This window comes from Catharus ustulatus, chromosome 18, assembly GCF_009819885.2.
Source record: "Catharus ustulatus isolate bCatUst1 chromosome 18, bCatUst1.pri.v2, whole genome shotgun sequence".
Taxonomy (NCBI): Eukaryota; Metazoa; Chordata; class Aves; order Passeriformes; family Turdidae; genus Catharus; species Catharus ustulatus.
Window position 1 is genome coordinate 11,176,166 of NC_046238.1, and position 21,676 is coordinate 11,197,841.

The 21,676-nt window shown below is 38.1% G+C and overlaps 2 protein-coding genes across 4 annotated transcripts in view; one reads left to right on the plus strand and one right to left on the minus strand.

Annotated features, from left to right (window-relative positions):
* Nucleotides 1–21,676, minus strand: part of RSPH14 (radial spoke head 14 homolog) — an 81,120-nt gene that overhangs the window by 42,572 nt on the left and 16,872 nt on the right. The gene's annotated exons all lie outside the window — the stretch shown is intronic.
* GNAZ (G protein subunit alpha z) overlaps nucleotides 1–21,676 on the plus strand; it is a 50,050-nt gene that overhangs the window by 17,537 nt on the left and 10,837 nt on the right. The window contains exon 2 of the mRNA XM_033075679.2: nucleotides 3,422–4,691. Coding sequence (XP_032931570.1) covers nucleotides 3,969–4,691 — 723 coding nt within the window. The 5' untranslated portion in view covers nucleotides 3,422–3,968. The remainder of the gene's footprint in view (nucleotides 1–3,421; nucleotides 4,692–21,676) is intronic.

Sequence of the window (21,676 nt, forward strand, 5' to 3'; positions counted from 1 at the left end):
GGTCAGGATTTGGGGCACATTAATCTTATCTTGTGGGAAAAGCTGTCTCTTCTGGTCATGGCAAAATAGCCCACCTATATTGTCAGACTTAAAAAATCCATGTTTTCTTAACTTTTTGAGCATACAGTTGTCAGGAGAAGGCAAATATGTCAGTTTAGACACACAGGTACTGTATCATCTGGTCATTTGAATAATAAGATTTTTTAAACAAACTTTAGACAAGTGTGCAAGTGAAAGGAAACAATAGGGCTTTCCAGTAGAGTAACTGAAAACACACATACCTAATAAGAAACTTACAGCCATAAAACACTTCTATGTTTAATATGAAATCTGATTTAAAAACCCAATGAATTCTAGACTGCCTTATTTTCTGAGTGTATTCCAAGAAAAAGTAAACCTGGTAAGTGGAATTTCATCTGTGTGTAGCCAAGGAAGTAATGTAATAGTTTGTGAAGTTTCCTGATTTTTAAAAAGTATTGATTGCGAACATGAGAGACTTTTTTCACTCTATATGGGAAAACTTACTCAAATAAAACAAACTTTCTCACTGTAGTGCCCATTTGAAAATAGTATTTACTACTCTGCTTTACAAAGAAATAATATGATCACCTCATTGTCTTCTACTACTTGAAATAATGATATCCAAATATCATTGCAATGTATGCAATAGGAATGACTAGAAGTAAAAAAAAAAATTAAAAATTTGGGAGTGTAAAACTAATTTGCACTCTAATATGTGAGTGCAACTTACTAATATGTGTATTTACATACTCCTGATACTCCTGGTCTTTTCTACTGTAAGTCCTACCTTACCTTTTTTTGGTGTTAAACATATTAATGAATGGCAAACAAAACAGTTGATGTGTAAAATACTGTGGAAGATGAACAATGCATCTGAATGTGTTGTGGAAATATGCAATACGAAATCCTCTACAGAATGTATGAGCTGAATGAAAACAAAAAATTATTCTTGAGAGAGTCTTTCTACCCAACCATTTGTCATAAGTGTTTGAGGCAAATAACATGAAGTTTAAAAAAGATCTGCTTATCTTATACAGTCATGAAATCTCCAGATTGATCCTAAGCACTGCTGCCTTTTGGCAGGAATATTGTGTCCTCTTGCTGCTTGTTGCTAACAAGCCTCTTTTGTTCAGGATGGAGATACAATAAAAAGAGGGAGTCTCATATGTGTTTCTTGCAAAATTCTTCATCTGTAATCACCATGATACATAGAAAATGTCATAAAGAATATAGCAAATGGTTTTATCAATGGCATGAAAATGAGGCTGTGATGATGAGGATTAAAGGAGAACCAGTTTGAAATGTCCTGAACGTGTCAGAATAAGTGTGATTAGTGGAAGCAACCCTGATTTTTATATAAGTAAAATAAGAATCTGACCTGATATCTAATACAGAAATTTCATTCTTTCTGCATGACTAGAAAGTTTTTCATTAAGGAACAGTTTCCTCAACTCTAATTCTTCATTTTCTGTGATTATTGGAAAAAGGAATTATTTGAAGAAAGTGTAACTCTTCACTTAGCAGGGTTTTCCTTTCCACATCTTCAGTGTAAATAAAGTTGTGCTAATTGCCATTCTATGAATGTGTACATGATTTTTTAAATTTTTCACTGATTAATCTGTTCTTCAAATGCTAATGTGCTGTCATACAAAGAGAAGTAAGATAAATACAGCTGATATTAAGACTTTCTTGTAGAATTTCAGACCAGGTAAGAGCAATACATAGTGCATTTGGGGCAAAGGATTTGGATTTCTTTACATTTAAGATACCAAAAATGCTTAAATTGCCAGCCTGCTCAAGCACTGTGGTCCCTACAGGCAAAGACAAGAGACAAGCACTTCAAACTGCTATGGAGAGCTGACTGTATTGACTGGATAGTTTAGAACAACTCAGAGTAAGATTAGTTTAGAATATAACTCTAACCATATTATATAACCATATTCTTATAACCACTAGAATATGGTTAGCTAGAAAGTTAAGTACATGAAGTGACAAGTAGTTGTAGTTATACTTCCTTTCTCACAAAAGCTTGAGGCTCAACATCTGGCTTGGAACATTCTATCTCTCTCCTGCTAGTGTGGAATCATTTTCTTTAACATGTATTTTAATTTATTGTCACATCTACATATAAATATTGGTAAATTCAAGCAGGAAAACTTCTAAAGGCTTGTAGGGCAACTTTAAAAACAGTGTTGGGAGGCTTAGTTTTATTCAAATGCAGTAGAAAGTTTTCTTTAGTAGACTCTGCATGTTTCTGTAAGGATTTCAGTGCTGTGTACTTTGGGTTGCAAATACACTCACTGAGGAGCCTCCAGGCACAAGTGAGCAAGCAGCAGGAGAGGTGCCAAGGTGTGCTGAGGCAGCACTCGGGGAGGAAGCTGTGACATCTGTGATTCTGCTGCCCACTGTGCTCAGAGCTTGGTGGGAGCAGCCAGCCCTTCCTAGTAGAGAGGCAAATGATCACCAATCAGCTGTTAGTAATGTGTTTTCCCTCTGCCAGGGAACTGCTTCCTGCTGCTGCCTTCTGCAGACTTCCAACTAGTAGGCTTAAACTCTAATCTGGGAAAGAATAATTGCTCTAACAGTCACTGAAAAGCTCTCTGCCCTCGCTTGGGATGGTGTTTCCTGTGCTTCTTAGATGAAAAACTCACCTTGTACTCACTGTTCCCTTTTACTGTAGCTCAGAATTTCCTGTATTGAAATGGAAAGAGAGGAGGCTCAATAACACTTAGCTTGGCTATGGAAAGAAGCTTACAAAGTTTGCATCTCTTTATTGATTTAGCAAGCAAGGTGTGTTTAACAATACTGCTCTCCAAGGGTAAAAAGAAAAGAGCTGTTACAAAGCTAAGTAACTCTTCCTTTCCCAAATTCATGAAGCAAAGTCAATCAGCTTCTTCTGTTTCTTAATTTAGTTATTCAAATGTTCAGTGGAGATAGATAAGATGAGAAAAACTCAGGAAGATATCTGTCTGCATACAATATATTGATATAAATAGAGAGGTTGGGAAAAGTAGCTGTGCATTTTCATTTTCTACTTCAGACAATCAAGCCAGAACAGAACTATGCAGGAAAAGCACTGCCATAAGCTCTTGCTGAGGGAGAAATTGGGGCACAGCTCAGCACTGTTTGTTTTCATGTAGGTTTAGATAATAAAACACAGAAGGCTGAAAGGGAGATTTGATTTACTATTGTTCAGAAACCAGATTTTCTTAGTCTGCGAGCTTCAGCTGTCCCTATGCTTTTACTATAATTTTAGATGTTTTTCTTTACATATTTTTCCATCTCTATTTTCCATTTGGCATAATAAAAAGTTTAGAAGTCTAGAAGAGGAGGAAAAAGTGAGTGGTTTGGTTCAAGGAAGCAAAGTCTCTCATTCATTTCTTTTTCCATTGTTTGGCAGGTGGAAAGCACAGATTTACAGAGCTGAACTGGATCAGCTGAAGAAGTGGGGGAAGAGAAACAAAACAAGTACAGTACCAGTGAAAAGAGCTTCAGCTTTATCTTGCAGCATCACCACAGCAACCAGAGAACACGATCAGAAGAAAAGGCTAGAGCAGAGAAGGCAAAAGTGCTGCTTCTTACCTTTGGACAGAAGGCAGCAAAATAATTATGCAGAACAGAAATGGGTATTTGATGGTCCCAGACAAACTGTGGCAAAGGGAAGAGCCCCGTCATTAACAGGAATGTGCCACAGTTTATGCACTGGGAAGGGGAGTGCCATGAGATCTACTGAAGAGACTATTTCTGTGGCTGCATACCTCCATGTGTTTGCACCCCTGCTGGCACTCAATTAGGTGGCTGTAGGATCGGGGACCATCAGGTAGCAGACAGTGACCCTTTTTCCAGTGGGGGTGTACCTGGCACGAGAACTGAGACACCGCAGATCTTTGGGAGAGACAGAGTGAGCCAGTCTGCACCCGTTCCCTTCTGCACCTGCCTGCTGTACCATGGGATGTCGGCAAAGCTCGGAGGAGAAAGAGGCAGCGCGGCGGTCCCGTAGGATTGACCGCCACCTGCGCTCTGAGAGCCAGCGACAACGGAGGGAGATTAAACTGCTCCTCCTGGGCACCAGCAATTCTGGGAAGAGCACTATCGTAAAGCAGATGAAAATCATTCATAGCGGTGGCTTTAACTTGGAGGCCTGTAAGGAATACAAACCTCTGATTATCTATAATGCAATTGACTCTCTCACACGTATCATTCGGGCTCTGGCCACCCTTAAGATAGAATTCCACAATCCTGACAGAGCATACGATGCAGTGCAGCTTTTTGCCCTGACAGGCCCAGCTGAGAGCAAAGGTGAGATTACCCCGGAGCTGCTGGGGGTGATGAAGAGGCTGTGGGCAGACCCTGGCGTGCAGGAGTGTTTTTGCCGCTCCAACGAGTACCACCTGGAGGATAATGCCGCCTACTACCTGAACGACCTGGAACGGATCGCGGCTCTGGACTACATCCCCACGGTGGAAGATATTCTGCGGTCTCGGGACATGACCACAGGGATTGTAGAAAATAAGTTCACCTTCAAAGAGCTGACTTTCAAAATGGTGGATGTGGGTGGACAGAGATCTGAACGCAAAAAGTGGATCCACTGTTTCGAGGGGGTTACAGCAATAATTTTCTGTGTGGAGCTGAGTGGGTATGACTTGAAGCTGTATGAAGATAACCAAACAGTAAGTGCACCTTCCGCTCCTTGTTCTCTTTCCTTCTTTTCCTTTCTCCTTCACCAGTACTTGGTCTTTTATCTCCCCCGCTTCCTTCCCTCCCAAGGCAGTTATCCCCAATCATTATGAACACCCAGAAGCTATGGTTCCTTTATTTGGACAGTTTTCCCCATTGGACAGAGTTGTTAGTTAATGTTACTTTTGGGAAATCAAGGTGCTCTTCACATGACAGCAAATTTATTATTTTTCTGGTGCCTTTAGCTAAATGTTTACATGGTTAATTGTTACTTCAAACACCACATAAAAATGTAGGCAGTAGTGACATCCTGGTGTGTAGGGATGGTTCATTTGGACACCATGAATGTCCTGGGAAATGTCAAAGGTAAAATAATAAGCAACAGTTTCCTCCCCCTTTTTTTTTCTCCGGGATTTTCAATAGCAATTTGGGATGAAATTAATTTTTAAAAGAAATTAAACATGTTTTTAAATTAGTAGGATATTTCTATATTTAAAATTTTCTTTGATTGTTTTTGGTTAAATGGCTGATTTGCCTTATCCAAAGAACAGCCATTCCCATTTAATAATCTTTAATGCTGTTAGCTTCTGGTTTTCACAGCATGCAAATTCAGTAGCTATGGGAAGTATACGAATGCTTACAGATACACAAATACATATTTGCTGTAACTTTCAAATTGCCTGAATTGAGCTTCACAGGGGTTTTACTTGGAATTATTTTTTTTGACAGCCTTGTAAAACATGCTATTTAAGAGGAGGGAGTTTGTGGGTAGGAACACGTGATGGCCCCTTTTTTGTCAGTGTAGCTTTACACATATAGAATATTTCCCTATTCTTATCTTCTGCAGTGATTTTGCTGTGCTGTTTATAAACATTTCTATTTTCTTCTCTGTACTATTCTGATGAGCCATTCCACTGTTCTGTGCCTGGACTTACCCTTCATTATCTGGAAATTCTTGTCTTGGCATTAGTGCCTTCCTATTGTAACAGATTTCTGTATCTGCTTTATGTTTAGTAACCTCCTCTTGACAGGAAAGAAACATTGCCACTAATTCTTTCTCGTCATTTTCAGACATATTAGAAAAAGTATTTTACATCTAGATCCTGACTAGGAGCTTCTTGCAATCCTTTTGATTTTTCATGCCTTACTGTTCAGATTTAAAAATCAAAAAGAACTACCTTAAAGGGAAAAAAAATCAATATAAATCTGAAAAATCCTTATGAGCATTGGCCCATACAGGACCAACAACAGTACCTAGATTGCTACATTATTGGAACTGCAACACTGAGACTGCCACTCATGAGAAAAGCCCTACAAATTACAGAGTTGAAGAATGTGAAATGCTTCCTAGTGTACTATCTGTGCTGAGGAGAGCTGCTAAATAAAACTAGTGTACTGCCAAACATAACTTACTGCTTGAGAGAGCATGTAAGAATCTAGCTGATTTATAAACTGTGAAAGTTGAGCAAATGATCTGTATGAATATGAAAACTTCTGTGATCCTGTTGACAGAAGTGGAGAAATGCTGTGCATGAACTCTGTCTTTATTGAAGATGCGTTGAAGTAATGATTGACAGATATGGTAAAAATGAGGGGAAAACCAGTTCTGCACACTGGGCTCTGATTATAGCTGAGTCGTGAAGTCTGCTGAGGGTGAGATTGTTGTAGTGACACCAGTGAGCAGAAGGGAGAACAAAAATAATGCCCAAACTATCAGCTGCCTGGACAACTTTTCCTTTGTGTGTCATTTTAAGTGACTAAGTTAAATTTATTCTGCCAAAAAACAAATAACAGAAGGGGAAGGCTGACTTTTTCAGGGCCTTTTGTCTTCCTCCTGCTATGCTTTGTTCTGGGTAACATCACTCCTAGGAGCAACATCACCTGAATTTGTAGACCTGGACAAATGAGTATTTTTGCATTTTCTCTTTCACATATGTGATATTTAGCTGTTTCCTACAGACAAAGATACATGAAGAATTAGGATTCACTTTTTTTCCTCCACCTTGTGTGCTCCATCACCCTGTAACAATATTTGTCCTGCTTATCTAGGGTTATCTGGAAATGTGATCTGTGTCTGGTTTCATTTCTACAATGTCTTGGGAGGTTTTTCCCTACCTAATGTAATAAATATAGCTTTATCATTCCATGCACCATAGCTAGTTAGCATGACTCAACCACATAACAGCTGTCTCTTCTTTTGACACAGTTGCAAAATTGTAGAATACCTTTGGATTGCTATTGATTCATTGTATGATTATGATTCCTGACCAGCACTCTGAGAAGGTTGCTTTAAATTTTCATATCCCATGCTGATTTCTTTTCTGTTATGTCAAATAAATTACTTGTCTTGTTTTTCATGGTACTTTAGCAGCTGATTGACCCATTCTATCTTTTATTACATGTTAAGATGCCAGCTCTGGCCTTTGATAATGTTACATTATCAACTAATTTTTTTTTTTACCTTCTTCCACGTTGCATCCTGCACTTCGAAGGTACTACCCATTAATATCTAAGTGTCTCATCTTTATTTCAATTTCTCTTTAAATGAATGTGTGCCAGAGAATATGAAATAATCTGTACTCTCAGAAATCAATGCTGCTGCCTGCCCTCTTGAAAAGAATTCTTGCAGTTTCTCTGTGAGTGTCCCCATCTGTCCAGCTCTGTCCTCTATACATTCCCACAGATGGTTTTCTTCCACAGCCTGCAGCTGCAACAGGGTTTGAGAGTATGAGAAACACTTTAAAGATGCAATAATAAAGTGCATAATGAACTGAGTTAAACATGAGTGTGTGCCTGAGAATTCTTGAGGTCAGTAGTCACAAGAGATTCATGTGGTGCAGGAGATACCAAGTAAAGGTTTTGCAGGTCTAAAAATGACACTGGTTCAGTAACGTTAGAAACATGATGGTAGAGGAAAACTGCTTGCAGGTAACAAGTAATTTATTTCTTACAGCCACTGCAAATGAATACAAAAATTAAATTTTAGGCTTTTTGAGGACTTTTTTTCGTATCTTGTTAAAAGGGAGATGCAGATGAAAAAGTCAAAATGCTGCAGCAAACAGTTCAGGCTGGAGTAGGCCTCATGCAACACTAATTGCTGGGATCATAATGGAACCTCTGAATTATCTAATAATAACTGGGGAGCTTTCTGTCATATGTTAATTGTACGAATTTTGAACAGAAATTCTGTTTCTGACAGGAATTTTTTATCAAGTAAACAACATTGGTAACATTTTTTCTTCCTTTTTTTTTTTTTTTCCTTTTTTTTCTCCCCTGAGGCCAAATACTTAAGGGGCTTATTTGCCTTTCCTGACAGTTCAGCTTTTTGAGTAATTCAGGGTATTAAAAATCCCTTCTGGCATGCAGCTCTATTGCTGCAATGCTAATACTAACAGTCAGGACAGAGGGGAAATTGTGATCTGTGTACCCACAGCCCTTCTAGCACCTGTTATTATCACTGGTAAAACTTCATGTAAAACATTATTCTGATAAACTAAGTCACTTGAGAATCCTAGAAAAAGATTGACCTAAAACTGTTCCATTTTTTTCATGAAGCTTTTCCATTTCAAGATGTTTCATAGTGAAGTTTGTGTGGGAGCAAAGCCTAGATGACTTCAGCACTCATGTGTGTAATCTTTCAGCACTGCAAATGAGATTCTAGCCTTTTTGTACTTAACGAAGTAATATATATAGTCCCTTACCAAAGTTTAACTTTATATAGTAATGCATCACAATTCCAGCCTCAAGACTTGTATCCAAATGTAAACAGCAGTAAAATAATGTATATACATAACAGGAAGTGATTGATCAACTGCCAATTTGAAGGTTTTTTGCTAGATACTCTCCCAAGTCTGAATATTTATTTTTGTTTACATTGTTCATTATAATTGTATGCTTCTTATGTGGCTATTCTCACACAGAACACATGGGACAGCAACTTTTCATATTTTGGATTTGTTGCCATACCCTGAACTTTACATTCTATGTAACTTCAGACACTAACAGTGACTTTATAGGCAAATCATTCTGTCTGTATGTTCACTGAATTACTTCTTCTAACTGGAAAAAAAAGTAATAAATATGATAATGTGCCCCACTATGAAATACAAAAAATAAACCCATTCTAATGCCATTGTCTGATTGCAGGAAGATGCCAGTATCAGATTATAAAAGCCTGTGAAGCTTTGCTATGAGGTTTATCTATTTCATGTCAACAGACTAATCCCTAAATAACCCCATATTGAAACCTGCAGATAAATAAAGTACTTTTGTCACTGTAGAGCAGTAGGCTTAATTAGAAGAAATTAATGAGGGCAAAACTAGAAAGACTTTTACCTATTTTGGAAAACCATGGCACAGAAGTAATGGACACTACTGGGCAGTACTTGTGTGCTTTGGTATCCAGGGCTGGTTGTCACACTTCTATGTGAATTAGATGAATGGATTTCCTGATGTATTTAGGTAACAGCAGGCAGTGGCTCAAATACCCCAAGACAAATGCCTGAGAGATGATGTAACTCTGGTTTTGGTCTCTGTGACTGGCTGCATTCAAAACTCCTAGACTAGGCAAGGTGCTTTGCTGTGATTTTTTAATTGAATTCCAAGCACTACAGCACTGAGGTAAATAAATCATTGAGGCATCAGGAGTGGCAGAATGCTCCTAAATATCCTATGAACTTCAGGCTCAGAATAGTTCTGAGGTGGAAAGACATGGGTACTGGCATGAATAAACAGAACTTAAGTTAAAATCTCAGTGATGCAGTAACACTGTTGCTCTTCAAACTATAAAATAAGGAAAAAAACCTCAAGCAAAACCCAACTAATTCCAGGAATACCTGTCAGTGTAGAGGCAGTAAAGCTTGCTCTGCTTGCTCTGCTCTGCAGAGTTAAAGCAGCCACGATACACATGAACACAAGGCACCTGTCAAGCACTGGGAGAATTGTAGTAAGTCAGAAAGCCACTGCCAGGCAGAGGAGCTGATCACATACACTGGATAATATCAATTGGATAAAGAACCAGTTTCTGAAGGAAAGGAGCTGAATGTCTCTGCCTCTCTCAATGAGGTTGGAAAGCCAGGAACATCTTCCCAAATACACTGTCCTAGGAAAGATCCAAGTGAAATTGGAGAACTGGTTATAGCAAGCAAGAAGAGGAATACACCAGAGTAATCCAAGGTTCTTTGACAGCATGTTGTCATCTTTATGTGCAAGTCTCTAGATGTCTCTATTGCAAATCCTTTACTTAAAAGCAAGTTGTAAATCTGTCCTCGAAGAATCCTTTAAAAAGTAAGGAATGATACATAATTTTAGGGCTGTGAGGCACATGTGACAAGCCTGGCCTAGCTCATAGAAAATATGTTTCTTGGACATGTAGAGGTTGGATCTTCAGAAGTGAATTAGATTCTCTGAAACTTAATGCATATGAAGTAGAGTGGCATAGTTCAGGCAATCAGTTTTACTTCTTTGTGATGAAAATATGATACCACTGAAGCCCAATGGCACAAAAAGAATAACGTGGTTTGAGTTTAGAAACTTAGAATCCATCTAGTGGGTAGAGAAGTGTTGATATCATCTCTCATAATTCTCTATTTTGTCTACTTAACAATCACAGTGAATAGAAATGTGCCAACAAGGGGAAAAGAAAAAGAAAATTCCATCCTGGTCTAGAAAAACAGCTACTTTGGGCTATTTTTGTAGGTGCATAAACTGTAACAACTCTCTGTGGTATGCCAACCCTGGAGAGAGTAGTGGAGTCCAATTAGCCTTAAAAACAAGCAGAAATGCTGGAACAGTGGAGGATCCTTGCTGTTAATACAGCTTCAGAGTGAGTATTGGTGGTGGTGGATTTCTCAGAACTTTTTTCCATTATTACAAGTCAGTAATTTAGATTGCAGATCAAATCAACAACCTTGCCAGGTCAAGCATTAGCTATGGACTTGTCCCTGAGCATTCTTGTTCTTGGAGGGCTACAGGATTCATCATGTTCTCTTTTTAAAAATTTATTATTTAATCTGTCTACTGTCTCTACACTAATACCCTTACAGGGTAATCATCCTAATAACCTTTTATACCAATCAGTGCAACACTGACAAAACCACTTGGAGGTTGTACTATCAGCATGGTCTGGCTGAGTTAGCATGGGTAAACGTAGCCATTCCAGCCCCCGACAGAAACTTTACAACTTAAGAAAATACAGGTATTTGTTATAGGCTGCTGGAGAGGTGGTCAGTTTTATTTAAGCTATAAAGTTTTGCAAATACAAGTATTTGATCATTAAACCTTACCTACAAATATTCTCACAGGGCAGTTTGAAGCAGCACTTCATCTAGACTAGAGCCTTTTCAGATACAACTTTCTTTGTTCCTTTTTTTTTTTTTTTTTTTTTTTGCATTTATAATAATTTAAAATATTCTGTGGAAGCAAAACTCTTACCGAACTTGAAACTCATTTTGCTTGTTGCCTTTGTAAGGATCATTAGTGACTACTCTCTGTCAATTCTGCAATTGAATTACATGAATTTTAAAACATCTCAGTGACTTGGCATACAGCTGAAATTAATTCTAATTCTGCTATATTGTTGTCTTAATCCTGGCCTGCATTCGTGGCATGTTTTAATGTAATGATATCTGTGACTATAGTTACTCTTTCTGTCATTAGCTAAGATATTAAATAATCTTGGGCATTAAACAGATCTTATACATTTGCAGAGATTTAGCAATTTTCCCTTGCTGCAGTTTTACTGCTTTCAGCCTTTTTTTTTTTTTTTAATTGTGTGCTGCTAAGACTGAATACGTATGCCTGTATCTTGGGAAAGATTTTTGAGCATCAAAATGCATTTTTTGAAAGCTATTAATATGCTCAGTTAAACTTTTAACTTGTCAACCAATGACAGTGTCCCCTGATTATACTTCAAAATTAGCAGACAATGAATAACTCCTCTACTCCAATTAATTCAGCTCTCTAACTCATGTCACTTATTTTTTAGACATTTAAGCTTGATACTGTCCTTTCTTTCCATTACTAAGCTAATTGAAACAACTTGCTTTCAAAACACATACTCCACATATTCTCTGTGTACTTTTCCCCATTATTTACTGATTGGCCATATTTTACTTTGCATCTAGGAACCAACTCCCAGCCATTTCCCATCAATAAAAATAAACTGTTGATGATAGTTTAAGACAACTTAGCATAAAATGAGAAGCAAGAATCCTTCAGTGTCTCAGTTATGGGGAGAAAGCTTGTGTCTAAACTGGTTTGTAGAAGGCCATGGTGGTGTCAGAGAGCTGCACCTCCTCCAGGACAGCCTGGCGAGATTTGGCACCCTGCTGTCCACTCCCCTGTTGATTCCCTGCCAGCACAGCGCTGGGGTGGCACAGCTGCTCCCAATTCCTTCAGCAGGGTCCTGCCAAAGCTCCCAGTGCTTCCAGCAGCCTGAGCCTTCCCACTGCAACTCTGCCACAGCAATGAGCTTATTTCCATTCCTATTTCCCCAGACCAGCTGGAATTCCACTGGTGTAAATGTTAATGCAGTAGCACCCTGGTAATGCTGATTAGGGATGTCATTGGACTTGTCAGAGTACACTAATTTCTGTAAAGCCTCTGTTAGGTGCAGTGTGATAGTGTGCATTCCTCTGGCAGTGCCACAAAGAGGGATGGCTCTAACAGGAGCTTGCTGAGTGCCTTTGCTGTTCTTCAGAGATCAAATCAAAGTAGGAATTAGAAATAAATAAATAAATAAATAACCCCTCAACAACCCACACATGGAAAAAGGAAAAAATCCAATTGAATTGGAAATGTGAGAGGTTAACAATGGAGGTTAAAGACGTTAAAAAAAAAAAAAAAAAAAAAAAAAGAGTTGACAAGAGTAAATGCTTTGTGGCTGTGCCTAAAATATCCTGGAGACAGTGTTCTGCAAAGCATGTGGCTGTCATTGCTATCCAGCAATTCAGACTGAGACTTACAGCATTTCAAAAGGCTTCAAAAGTTTAATTAGTTTTGTAGAGCAAAAAAAAATGAAGTACCTGCTCAGTGTATAAATACCTGAAGGGGCAAAAAATGCTCAATATTTAAAGAAAAATGTAATCTAACAGAGAAAGGCAAAGAACAAATGGCTGGAAGTGGGGTCAGATAAATACCAACTTGAAAGAGTGGGGGATTAATTCTATATTTTTAGGAAAGAGGCCGAACCAACTTTTCTCTGGCAGCTAAGGCTGATCCAGGTGGCAGCAAAGACATAAAGGTTCTTGATGTGTTAGAGATCATGGAAAAGCCTGAGAATGGTCATGTGTAGGAATTAGTGCTTGTTACCCCAAAAGATGGTGGGATCAGTAGCTCAAGTGAAGCACATCCACACCCAACACCCAGAGCATGGGCAACAAAGCAGGGAGGTGGAAGGCACAGCACAGCAGGAAAACCTTGACACAGCTGCCATCACAGAAATGTGCTGGGATGGCTGGCACAGCTGGAGTGCTCAAGGGGTGCCCAGGAGCTCTGCAGAAGGAATAGCAGAGCTGGTGGGTGATGTGCTGCTTGCAGGCTGCCTTGGCACAGCAATCCCAAAGTGAGAGTTTGCAATTCTCAGAAAGCAAGGAGGGAGCTCAGCAGAACTGACACCTTGCACTTGGCCTGTTCAGGAGACTGGCTGACAGAGTGCCTTGAGGGCACAATCCTGAAGGGCAAAGGAGGCCAGGAAAGCTGCACATCCTTCAAGAAGGAAATTTTAAAGGCACAGAGCAGGGCTGGCTGTCCCCATGTGCCAAAAGATGAGCCAGTGGGGAGGAACTTGCCTGGGAAACCTGCTTGCTCCTGGCTTGGATGGGTGTAGTGGCTTAAGAAAGCAACCTGTAAAATATACAACTAGATGATGAAAATCCTTATATTTATATCATCATACACATAGCTTAACAGTTGAAATCTTTGTTCTACTGAAGGAGAAGTACTGGGAAATTGTACAGAATTTCAGCAGATTATATTGTAAATGATGATTTCATTTTATTGAAGTAGTTTTTAAACAACAAAATGAATGAAAATATTACTGCCACTGATTTTAATATGAGCAAAACCAGGCACCAGATTTTAATTCTTTGTATTTTGCTTTCCTGATTAATACTTCTGCATTTCTGTGCTCTTTGGATTCATTATTTGCTGTGAGGAAATTGCTAATTTTTATTAGTATGAATTTTCTTTATTAATACTGAACATTCTCAATTGTTTCCTTTATTGGTAAATAGATCCTGGATGATATCTTGCTTTCTGACTAATGGAACTGACTTTCCTACTTAGAAATCAGTTTTATATGCAATTTGTTGAATTGCTCAATGCATAGGTACAATATAAATAGGGAAGTTCTTGCACAATATCAGAGAGAAATGAGGCACTGTACAGCTAAGAAATATAGAAGAAAAAAATCTGGCTTTCCCCAGTTTGGTTTTTCAATCATTCTCCCTCATCAATATAACCAATTTCATGACTGTGGTACACTGAATTCATCCCCAGTCTGTAATATCACAATGTCACTTTTTGAAGCTGACATAGATCAATAACAGCTCCTGCTAAAAGGCCATCAGTCACACAGCAGGGCAACGTCAAGTGAGGTGCAGCTGGCCAGCAAAGACAAGATGAGTTATAGGATAAAGTCTTGGCTCACCCACATGATTATGTGTTGAATTTACAGGACATGCATATGGTAGATTGCTAGTACCTGCCACTCTTTATTGCTTGGTATCTGAGCTCTTTCCCATCCATAAAACTCTGAAAATAAGCTTGATTTTTTTCTTCATTTTTATCCCACCTTAAAGAACCATTATTAGCTTAAACATAGCATGAATTAGTTTCCAATATTGCACTAGAGGCAGGAAGATCAAGAAATCTGATTTTAACATTTATGCAGTAGTATTTTTGCTGAGGAGCCCTGTCCCATGTTTTGAGGTTTTCTGCTCTGAAGTTGCCAGTATCTGTCTTGAATGGAAGATAACTGGGAATGATTAGTTAGAGACTAAGTTGAAAATTATATTGAATATGGATTTTACAGATGGTATGATTTCAGTCAGTTGCAGGTTCAACTTGATGTGAAGGTTTTAGAAAAATATAACCCTTTTCCCATGCAGGACTTTTGCAAGGTGCTTCTCAGCTTTACACAAAGGATTCTAGGGCATGTTCACTGAGCAGTGACCAGAGTTTTCTGGAACAGCTTGACAAATGCTTTTATAATTCCACTGTTTTCTCTATTATGAAGATGATTATCTTCTGAACAACAGGGAAATTACATGGTTATCCAAAAGTCCAAGCTGGAAACCAACAGGTTTTTCTATGGTGAGTAATAAATCCTGGACATAAAATACCTCCACTGCTCTTAAAATCAAGTGATAAAGTGGTAGCTGTGTCATACAGCTCTGATTAGGGCATGTGGCATTTCTGGTGGGAGAAAGAAGATAAGTTTTTAAAAAATAAAAGTGTAACATGACTGACAAATGCACCTTCCAGAAAGAATGACTGAGCCACTGCTGGCTAAATCCCCTCATGTATCCTCAAAGGATCCTCCCTTCAAGAGTTGTTTAGTGTCCTGCTGTTCTCTCTCATTGTTCAGCAGATGACAAATACTTCCTCTAAGTGCTTGCTGCTCCTTTTGATGTGCTCCTCTTGATTCAGTGTTGGTATTTATGTCATACATTGCCCTTCAAGGAGCTGAGGCCTGAATGGCAGCATCATAGTACAGAATTGTGTATGAGAGGGTGTGTATTATTGTTTAAATTTTAGTTATTAAGCTTCATAGAGGCAGTCAAAAGAGCATATCTGCAGTGACTCTACTACAACAATTCTTAAACTTTTCTATATTATAATATTCCTTTCCTGTGGTAGAGCAGTGGAGATGAGGGATTTATTTCTTGATTTTTCTATCAACTTGCATCAGTGGCTTAATTATCCTTGTCTGTCTCACTTTTCTCGGTTCCAGATGTGTATGGCTTATTAAAAAAAAAGATGTTTTTTGAAAGAGATACTTCTTCAAACACTTTTTTAGCATTAAAATGTCCCAGAGTATTTGTTGCATGCAGAGCTTGGATAATTGGTTTAGCAGGCTGGCATTTTACCCTTGTTTAAATGTCTTTCAAAAAAAGGACTTACCAATAAACATTCCAGAAGTCAGGGTGATTTTATAGACAAAGACTAACAAACATTTGGATAGAGCTTCATTAGTATGCAGTGGTCATCTGTTTTTTTGAGAGTAACTTCATGCAAATAAGCTAATACAACATTCTTGACTTCCACTATTAAAAGGGACAGTATTTTCACATATTGAAGTGTTTATTTTCATAAACTTATATTTTAAAAATACTTTTGTTCTTGGAAAATGAAAACCACACCAAGTGTCTCTGCAGTAAATGTTCTAACAGCAAGCTTTTAAATTATACATCTATTTACTGACTGTTTTTCATAGATTTGTAAAAGTTGCCCTTATACTACATACTGTACTCCATTCTCCTTGATGGCCAAAGTGGAATCTGCCCCTCCAATGGCCTTTTAGGGACTAGACCTCAGATTTTGAATCAGGAAAACAGATTTCCTAGAATATAAATGCTTATTTATACTACTAGAATAATTTTAGTAGTGCTCAAGATTCAGATCTCTATAATGACTAAACAACCAAAAGAATTAGTCTGAGTAAGAGTCATGAATAAAAATACAGATAAGTCAGTGTATTTCCTGCTTCCAGTTAGAGTTTCTAAGAATAAAATATTGTTGAGGTTTTATAGTTACTTTAGAACATTAAACATACTCAAGAGTTCAAATGTAGGAGAGCCTTTTTGAAAGGGTTAAATTTTGTTTTGTATCAAATATTCTATTTGCAAAAACTGAAAGGAATCAGAAGATTTATACAGGTAAGATCTCAAAATTTAATTAAATAGTCTGGAGTTGTGCAATTTTTTTTTAGTTAACAGAACTAATTCTGTAAGTTTAAATAATCTTCTCTTCCCTTGAGAAAGGGTTCAACTTCTAATAGCTAAACCTTAGCAGCATTTTATTTTATCGTTTTCTGAAATCTTGCACTCCATTCCTGCTTTCTTTGCAGGTCAGTTTTGTCCTGCCTATCCCTCCTCCTACTGCTGTGAGGAATTTGTTCTGGGCCTGCTCTCTGCAGAAGGCATTCACTTACACCCATGATCATTTACAGACAAGAACCCTAAATTTGAATGCCTGCTTCAGCAATACAGCATCTGTCATTTAAACCATCTCTTTATCCCTTTTTATGAATATTTTAATGCCAAGAATATAAGCACACTTCTCTGCTATTTCCATGGAAACCTGAAGAGGGACTTGAAATTAATGCAGTGGAAAACAGAAGTTGGAGGAGAAGGAATCCTGGTTCTCTCCCTGTGCTCAGGTCAGGTTCAGAAGTCACTGGACCAGAATTATTTCCTGTTTTAACTGGGTACAACATTAATTACTGTATTACTGATGTAATATTTAAACACTAATAGGAAAGCACTGCACAAACCAAAAGCCTTTTCCCTTTTAATGGATTGAATAGAAAATCCATCTCCACTTCCTTCAGAAATCTGAGAAATGAACAAGTGGTAAGCAGCCTTACAAATGAACAAAATCCCTTCCAGCCTGCAAAAGCTGGGAACTTGGCTAGTTTGCTTCCTTGTTTCCTCTGGTATAAGTAATTCTCAGAATGTCCCTTTCTTGATCCAATCCCAAATCCCTTAATTATGAGTCCTCCAACCTGACAGGAGTTATTTTACAGAGACAACACGGGAAGTTGATTGGTTACAAAAGACATCAGGCAGACTTGCCAAGGCTTCTGCATTGTTACTCACATGGAGTGCACATTTAAAAAGAAAAAAGTTAGTGTGACTTGTATTTCTGTAATAACAGAGAAGATCAAATGTTAAAACAGCTGCTTTTTCCCCTTCCCTGTTGCTCTATCCTGTTATCCAACTTGTCATTACTCTAGCAGCATTTCCTTTGATTCCCCCTGTGGTCCCACAAGAACCAGTTCAAGTGACATGATAATGTTTTTGAAAGAAGACAATAATGCTGTTTCTATTGTCTCCTGAGAGCAGGAGAGTCCCACAAGACACTTCCTTGTGTAACTCCATTAGTCTCAGCACATCTGACACCCCTCTTGATCTCAGTTACCAATTTCAGTTGGAATTATTGATGGCAAGTTAAAATAAATAATGTGATGTACTTACACATATGGAATGCCAGGGTTTGAGGAAAAACAATCTAGTCTACCTGAAATTCACACACACAATGAATAATAAAATTTGGTGATGGATGTATAAAGGGCACAGCCCTATCTTCTAGCACTGCAAATTCCAGGATCAGTGTGAAGTACCACAAGAGCTTTTCCCCAGTGCTGGAGAGAAAGAATTTTAGAATAATACAGGAGGATCCATTTAGAAGTAGCCACTGCCAAGATTCTTTCTCAGATGTCTGATACCTAGAGACACACTTTAAATACACCAAAATGACTTTTTCTGTACTAGACTAGTCATGAGAAAGCTGGGGACAGAAGACAATAAAACTACCTTTCTGCAAATGGTAAAATGTATGGCGATTTTTAAAAAAATTAATTTACAAGGAAAAAATATTTTCAACCATTATTATTACAAAAGAAAAATAATTAAGAATTTCATTATTTTAGCAAGGTCTTAATATTTCATATGGCACAGCCATGGTCTCAGCAGTTCTGGGGTTCTTTCCTAATTCCTTTGGATTGTTTTAAACTGTGCTAATGTTAACGGTACAAATGATTATTATGGAGATCTGATCAGCCCCTAACAGTACAAAATTATATAAGCACTGTTTCTCATCTGGAATGTACGAGTCAGAGCAGGAAACAGCACTGGAAGAGTGAGGAGGTTGGGAGTAAGTTTAGGTTGTGAAGCATTGTGGGTTGAGGATGAGGTGGAGAGGAATTTAAGTGCTCTGATGCAATTAAATAATCAAGAGTTAGTAAATGGGAGAATGTTGTTGTAACCTTATTTTTACTGTCGTGTTTGTGTATATTTTTATTCTGACCTTATATTGATGATGGGTTTTCTTCCCCTAGATTTTATGCCTCTTTCAATGAATGCAATAATTTTTCTATGATTAATGGGGGCTCATGTGATAAATAAGACTGTCAACTGCAGGAACACTGCCATCATCTCTAGCAGAGGGAGGAAAATGTGAAATGAATGGAACATAGGGTTGCAGGAAAACAGAAAGTTAATATAGCTAAAGCAGTGGAACACTACTGAAAAACTGTATTGGAACCTGGCACAGGTCCACATGCCATTTTAGATCCAAATGTGTTTATTAAATTACAATTTTCTTCCTTACTTTTCTCAAAGGAACCTAATTTGACATTCTGTGATTTTATGTAGTAGGTCTGATTATTCAGAGCTACACCAGATATCACTGATAGCTTGAAAAACCTATTAAACTTTGTTAAATGAATTAAATGTGCTGAAAACTTATGTTCAAGAAAATTAGATTGGGTGTCTAGAATTACTGTGTTCCTTCTAACCATAATTCCTCATTGTATAGATTGTTTCATTCCCTATTTATAAGTTCCTTTTAACAGCACCTCTTGATCTGACAACATGCTGTGGAAACAAATGCAGTCAATGAAATATTCAGATACAATAATTATAAGCTTGAGGAGAAACCAGTAATTCTGGTTTTTGAGCAGTTCATAAATAGCAAGTCTATAGTAAAGCACAAATCTATAAATTGAGTTGTGACTCTAAAGACAAATATTGACTAGCACAGGACATTCTTGCAAGTTGAATGAGATAGAGCTCAGTGAAAAGAAAATGTGTTCCTGTAAGCTAAGACCACAGTGTTGGGTTGTTCAGGGTTTTCTTAAATACAGTCTTGATCAAACAAAATTATTTTTACTCCTTTGTCTGCAGCCCAACAGATTAGAATTTCCATCTCAAATATGAGAGAAGCATTTTTTTCCAGCATACACCACCATTTCTTTCATTCTTCTCCAATTGTTCTGAAATAACTTCATAGAAATTATCTCTCGAAACTGATTTGGTCTGAATCCCAGTAATGTTGCTTAAAACCAGAAGAATTTATTGAAAGTGAAGACAAGATTCTCCATGATGCTAAACATGCTTATTTTGCACTCTTAGCTTTTCTCAGTTTATGCAAAAAAAAAGGCCAAGATCAGACCCAGACTTAGACCCTCTGCTTGAGGCTGCTTTGTGGTTTCCCTTCAGCGTTCTTCCTCTTGCCTTTTCATTCTTGACTCTGAACGCTGATCTCTGTGCCCCTCCACCTTTGTTTCTTCCAGGTTAGTAGGAGGCAACCTCAGAACCCCCAGAAAGGGAAGAACTTTGTTAGAATTACAGACAAGGGTGTTAAAAATAACCACTTGCTCCTTCTACCTTAATCTTGGAACATGCACGGGCTACAAAGGGAATGCAGCTGCTGGTCCCACAAGAGCTCTTGCTGTGCTAAACTCTGTAAGCATCCTACCTAAAATATCTTCAAAGGTGCAACAAAACAAGAAGCCAGTGCTCCTGCAAGAGTTTCAGCTGCCTAAGCTGTGAGGGCAAAATGCATCCCTCTCCAGATGTCCCACAGTCTGAGACATGCTCTCAGGGTTTGTGGGACCTTTTTTTCCCTGCAGTGAATTTCTCAGCATAAAGGGCCATTTTCCTTTTTTGGTGTATAATGGGCTGCTTTTATTGTTCAGATACTACTGAGGAATGAGCACTAGCCAACTTCTTCTGGTGAAAACTGGTTCAGCATCAATGTGGACCAGTCTCTCTCTCTTTTTTGTTTCTTTCTTTGTCTGTCTGTCTGTCTTCCTGTCATTCAAACACCCCAGCACCGGACAATGCAAATTACTGGAGGTCAGTACTTGTAGCGCCAAGAGCTTTTGCCTACCTTTCAATGAGAAACACTCACTGCTTCAAATGATGGTGAAGTGTGTGAAACAAACTTTTTCTGAACTGGGCAAGACTGATGGGAAAGGCAAAATTGCCTGGGAACTGAAGTAATTTCACTTGGGTTACATAAAGGAGAAGTTTTCACCAACAGGGAAATAAAGAACTGATTTCTCCCCAAGGATGAGCTGTTCTGACAGCCAAAACACACAGAGCAGCTGTACTAGGTCACAGCCAGTACCTGCAGCAGTCTGTGCCTGACTGTGGGCAACAATGGACATTTAGGGAAAATATGGGGACAGATCAAGCATACCCTGATATTTCCTGCAATTTACCCTCCAAGGTAGCTGAACAGCAGATTGCATCAGCATCTTTCTGTTTAAGTGTCCTTTTAATTTAATTGCTTCTTGAACACGATTACACTTTTCTGACTTTTCCTATTGTCATTATGATTCTCTAACATCTCATGACAGAGTTTTACATTTAATTATGCACTCTATGGAAGGAATACTTGTGTGCTGTCAGATAAATGAATTTGATGTTTCTTACTTCTTGCATTGTAAGAAATGCTGAGAAAGTCATCCACTATTCAACATTTCTATACCATTCATGGTTTTATGAGTTCTGCTGTGTTCTCTCTCAGCTCTTTCTTTTTCCAGATTGAAAAGAACTGGCTTATTTAATTTCATATGACAGTCATTCCATGCTTATGATAATTCTTGATGGTTCTCTCTGTTTTCTAATGTTTCTGTTGCAAATGATTCCTCATGTTACATCTTTCATAAAGATCCAGAGAGTCTTGTTTGAAAGCTAGGCTTGACTGTGTTGGAATGAAAACCTACTTATTTGATAAACCCTCTTTTCTTTATACCATATGGGTATTTTCTCCAGAGAAAGAGCATTCACAGGCATTTTGCAACCTGCCCCCTACCACTATTGTGTTACACAAAATTCCTGAACTCGCTGGTGCATTCTAGTGGCTCACTAGTGGGCAAAAGTACATTTTAAAAAAATATTAATTTCCTCTTATGTATCTAATATATTGTTTTACTTCAATTAAGACAATTGTCAGAAAGCAATAT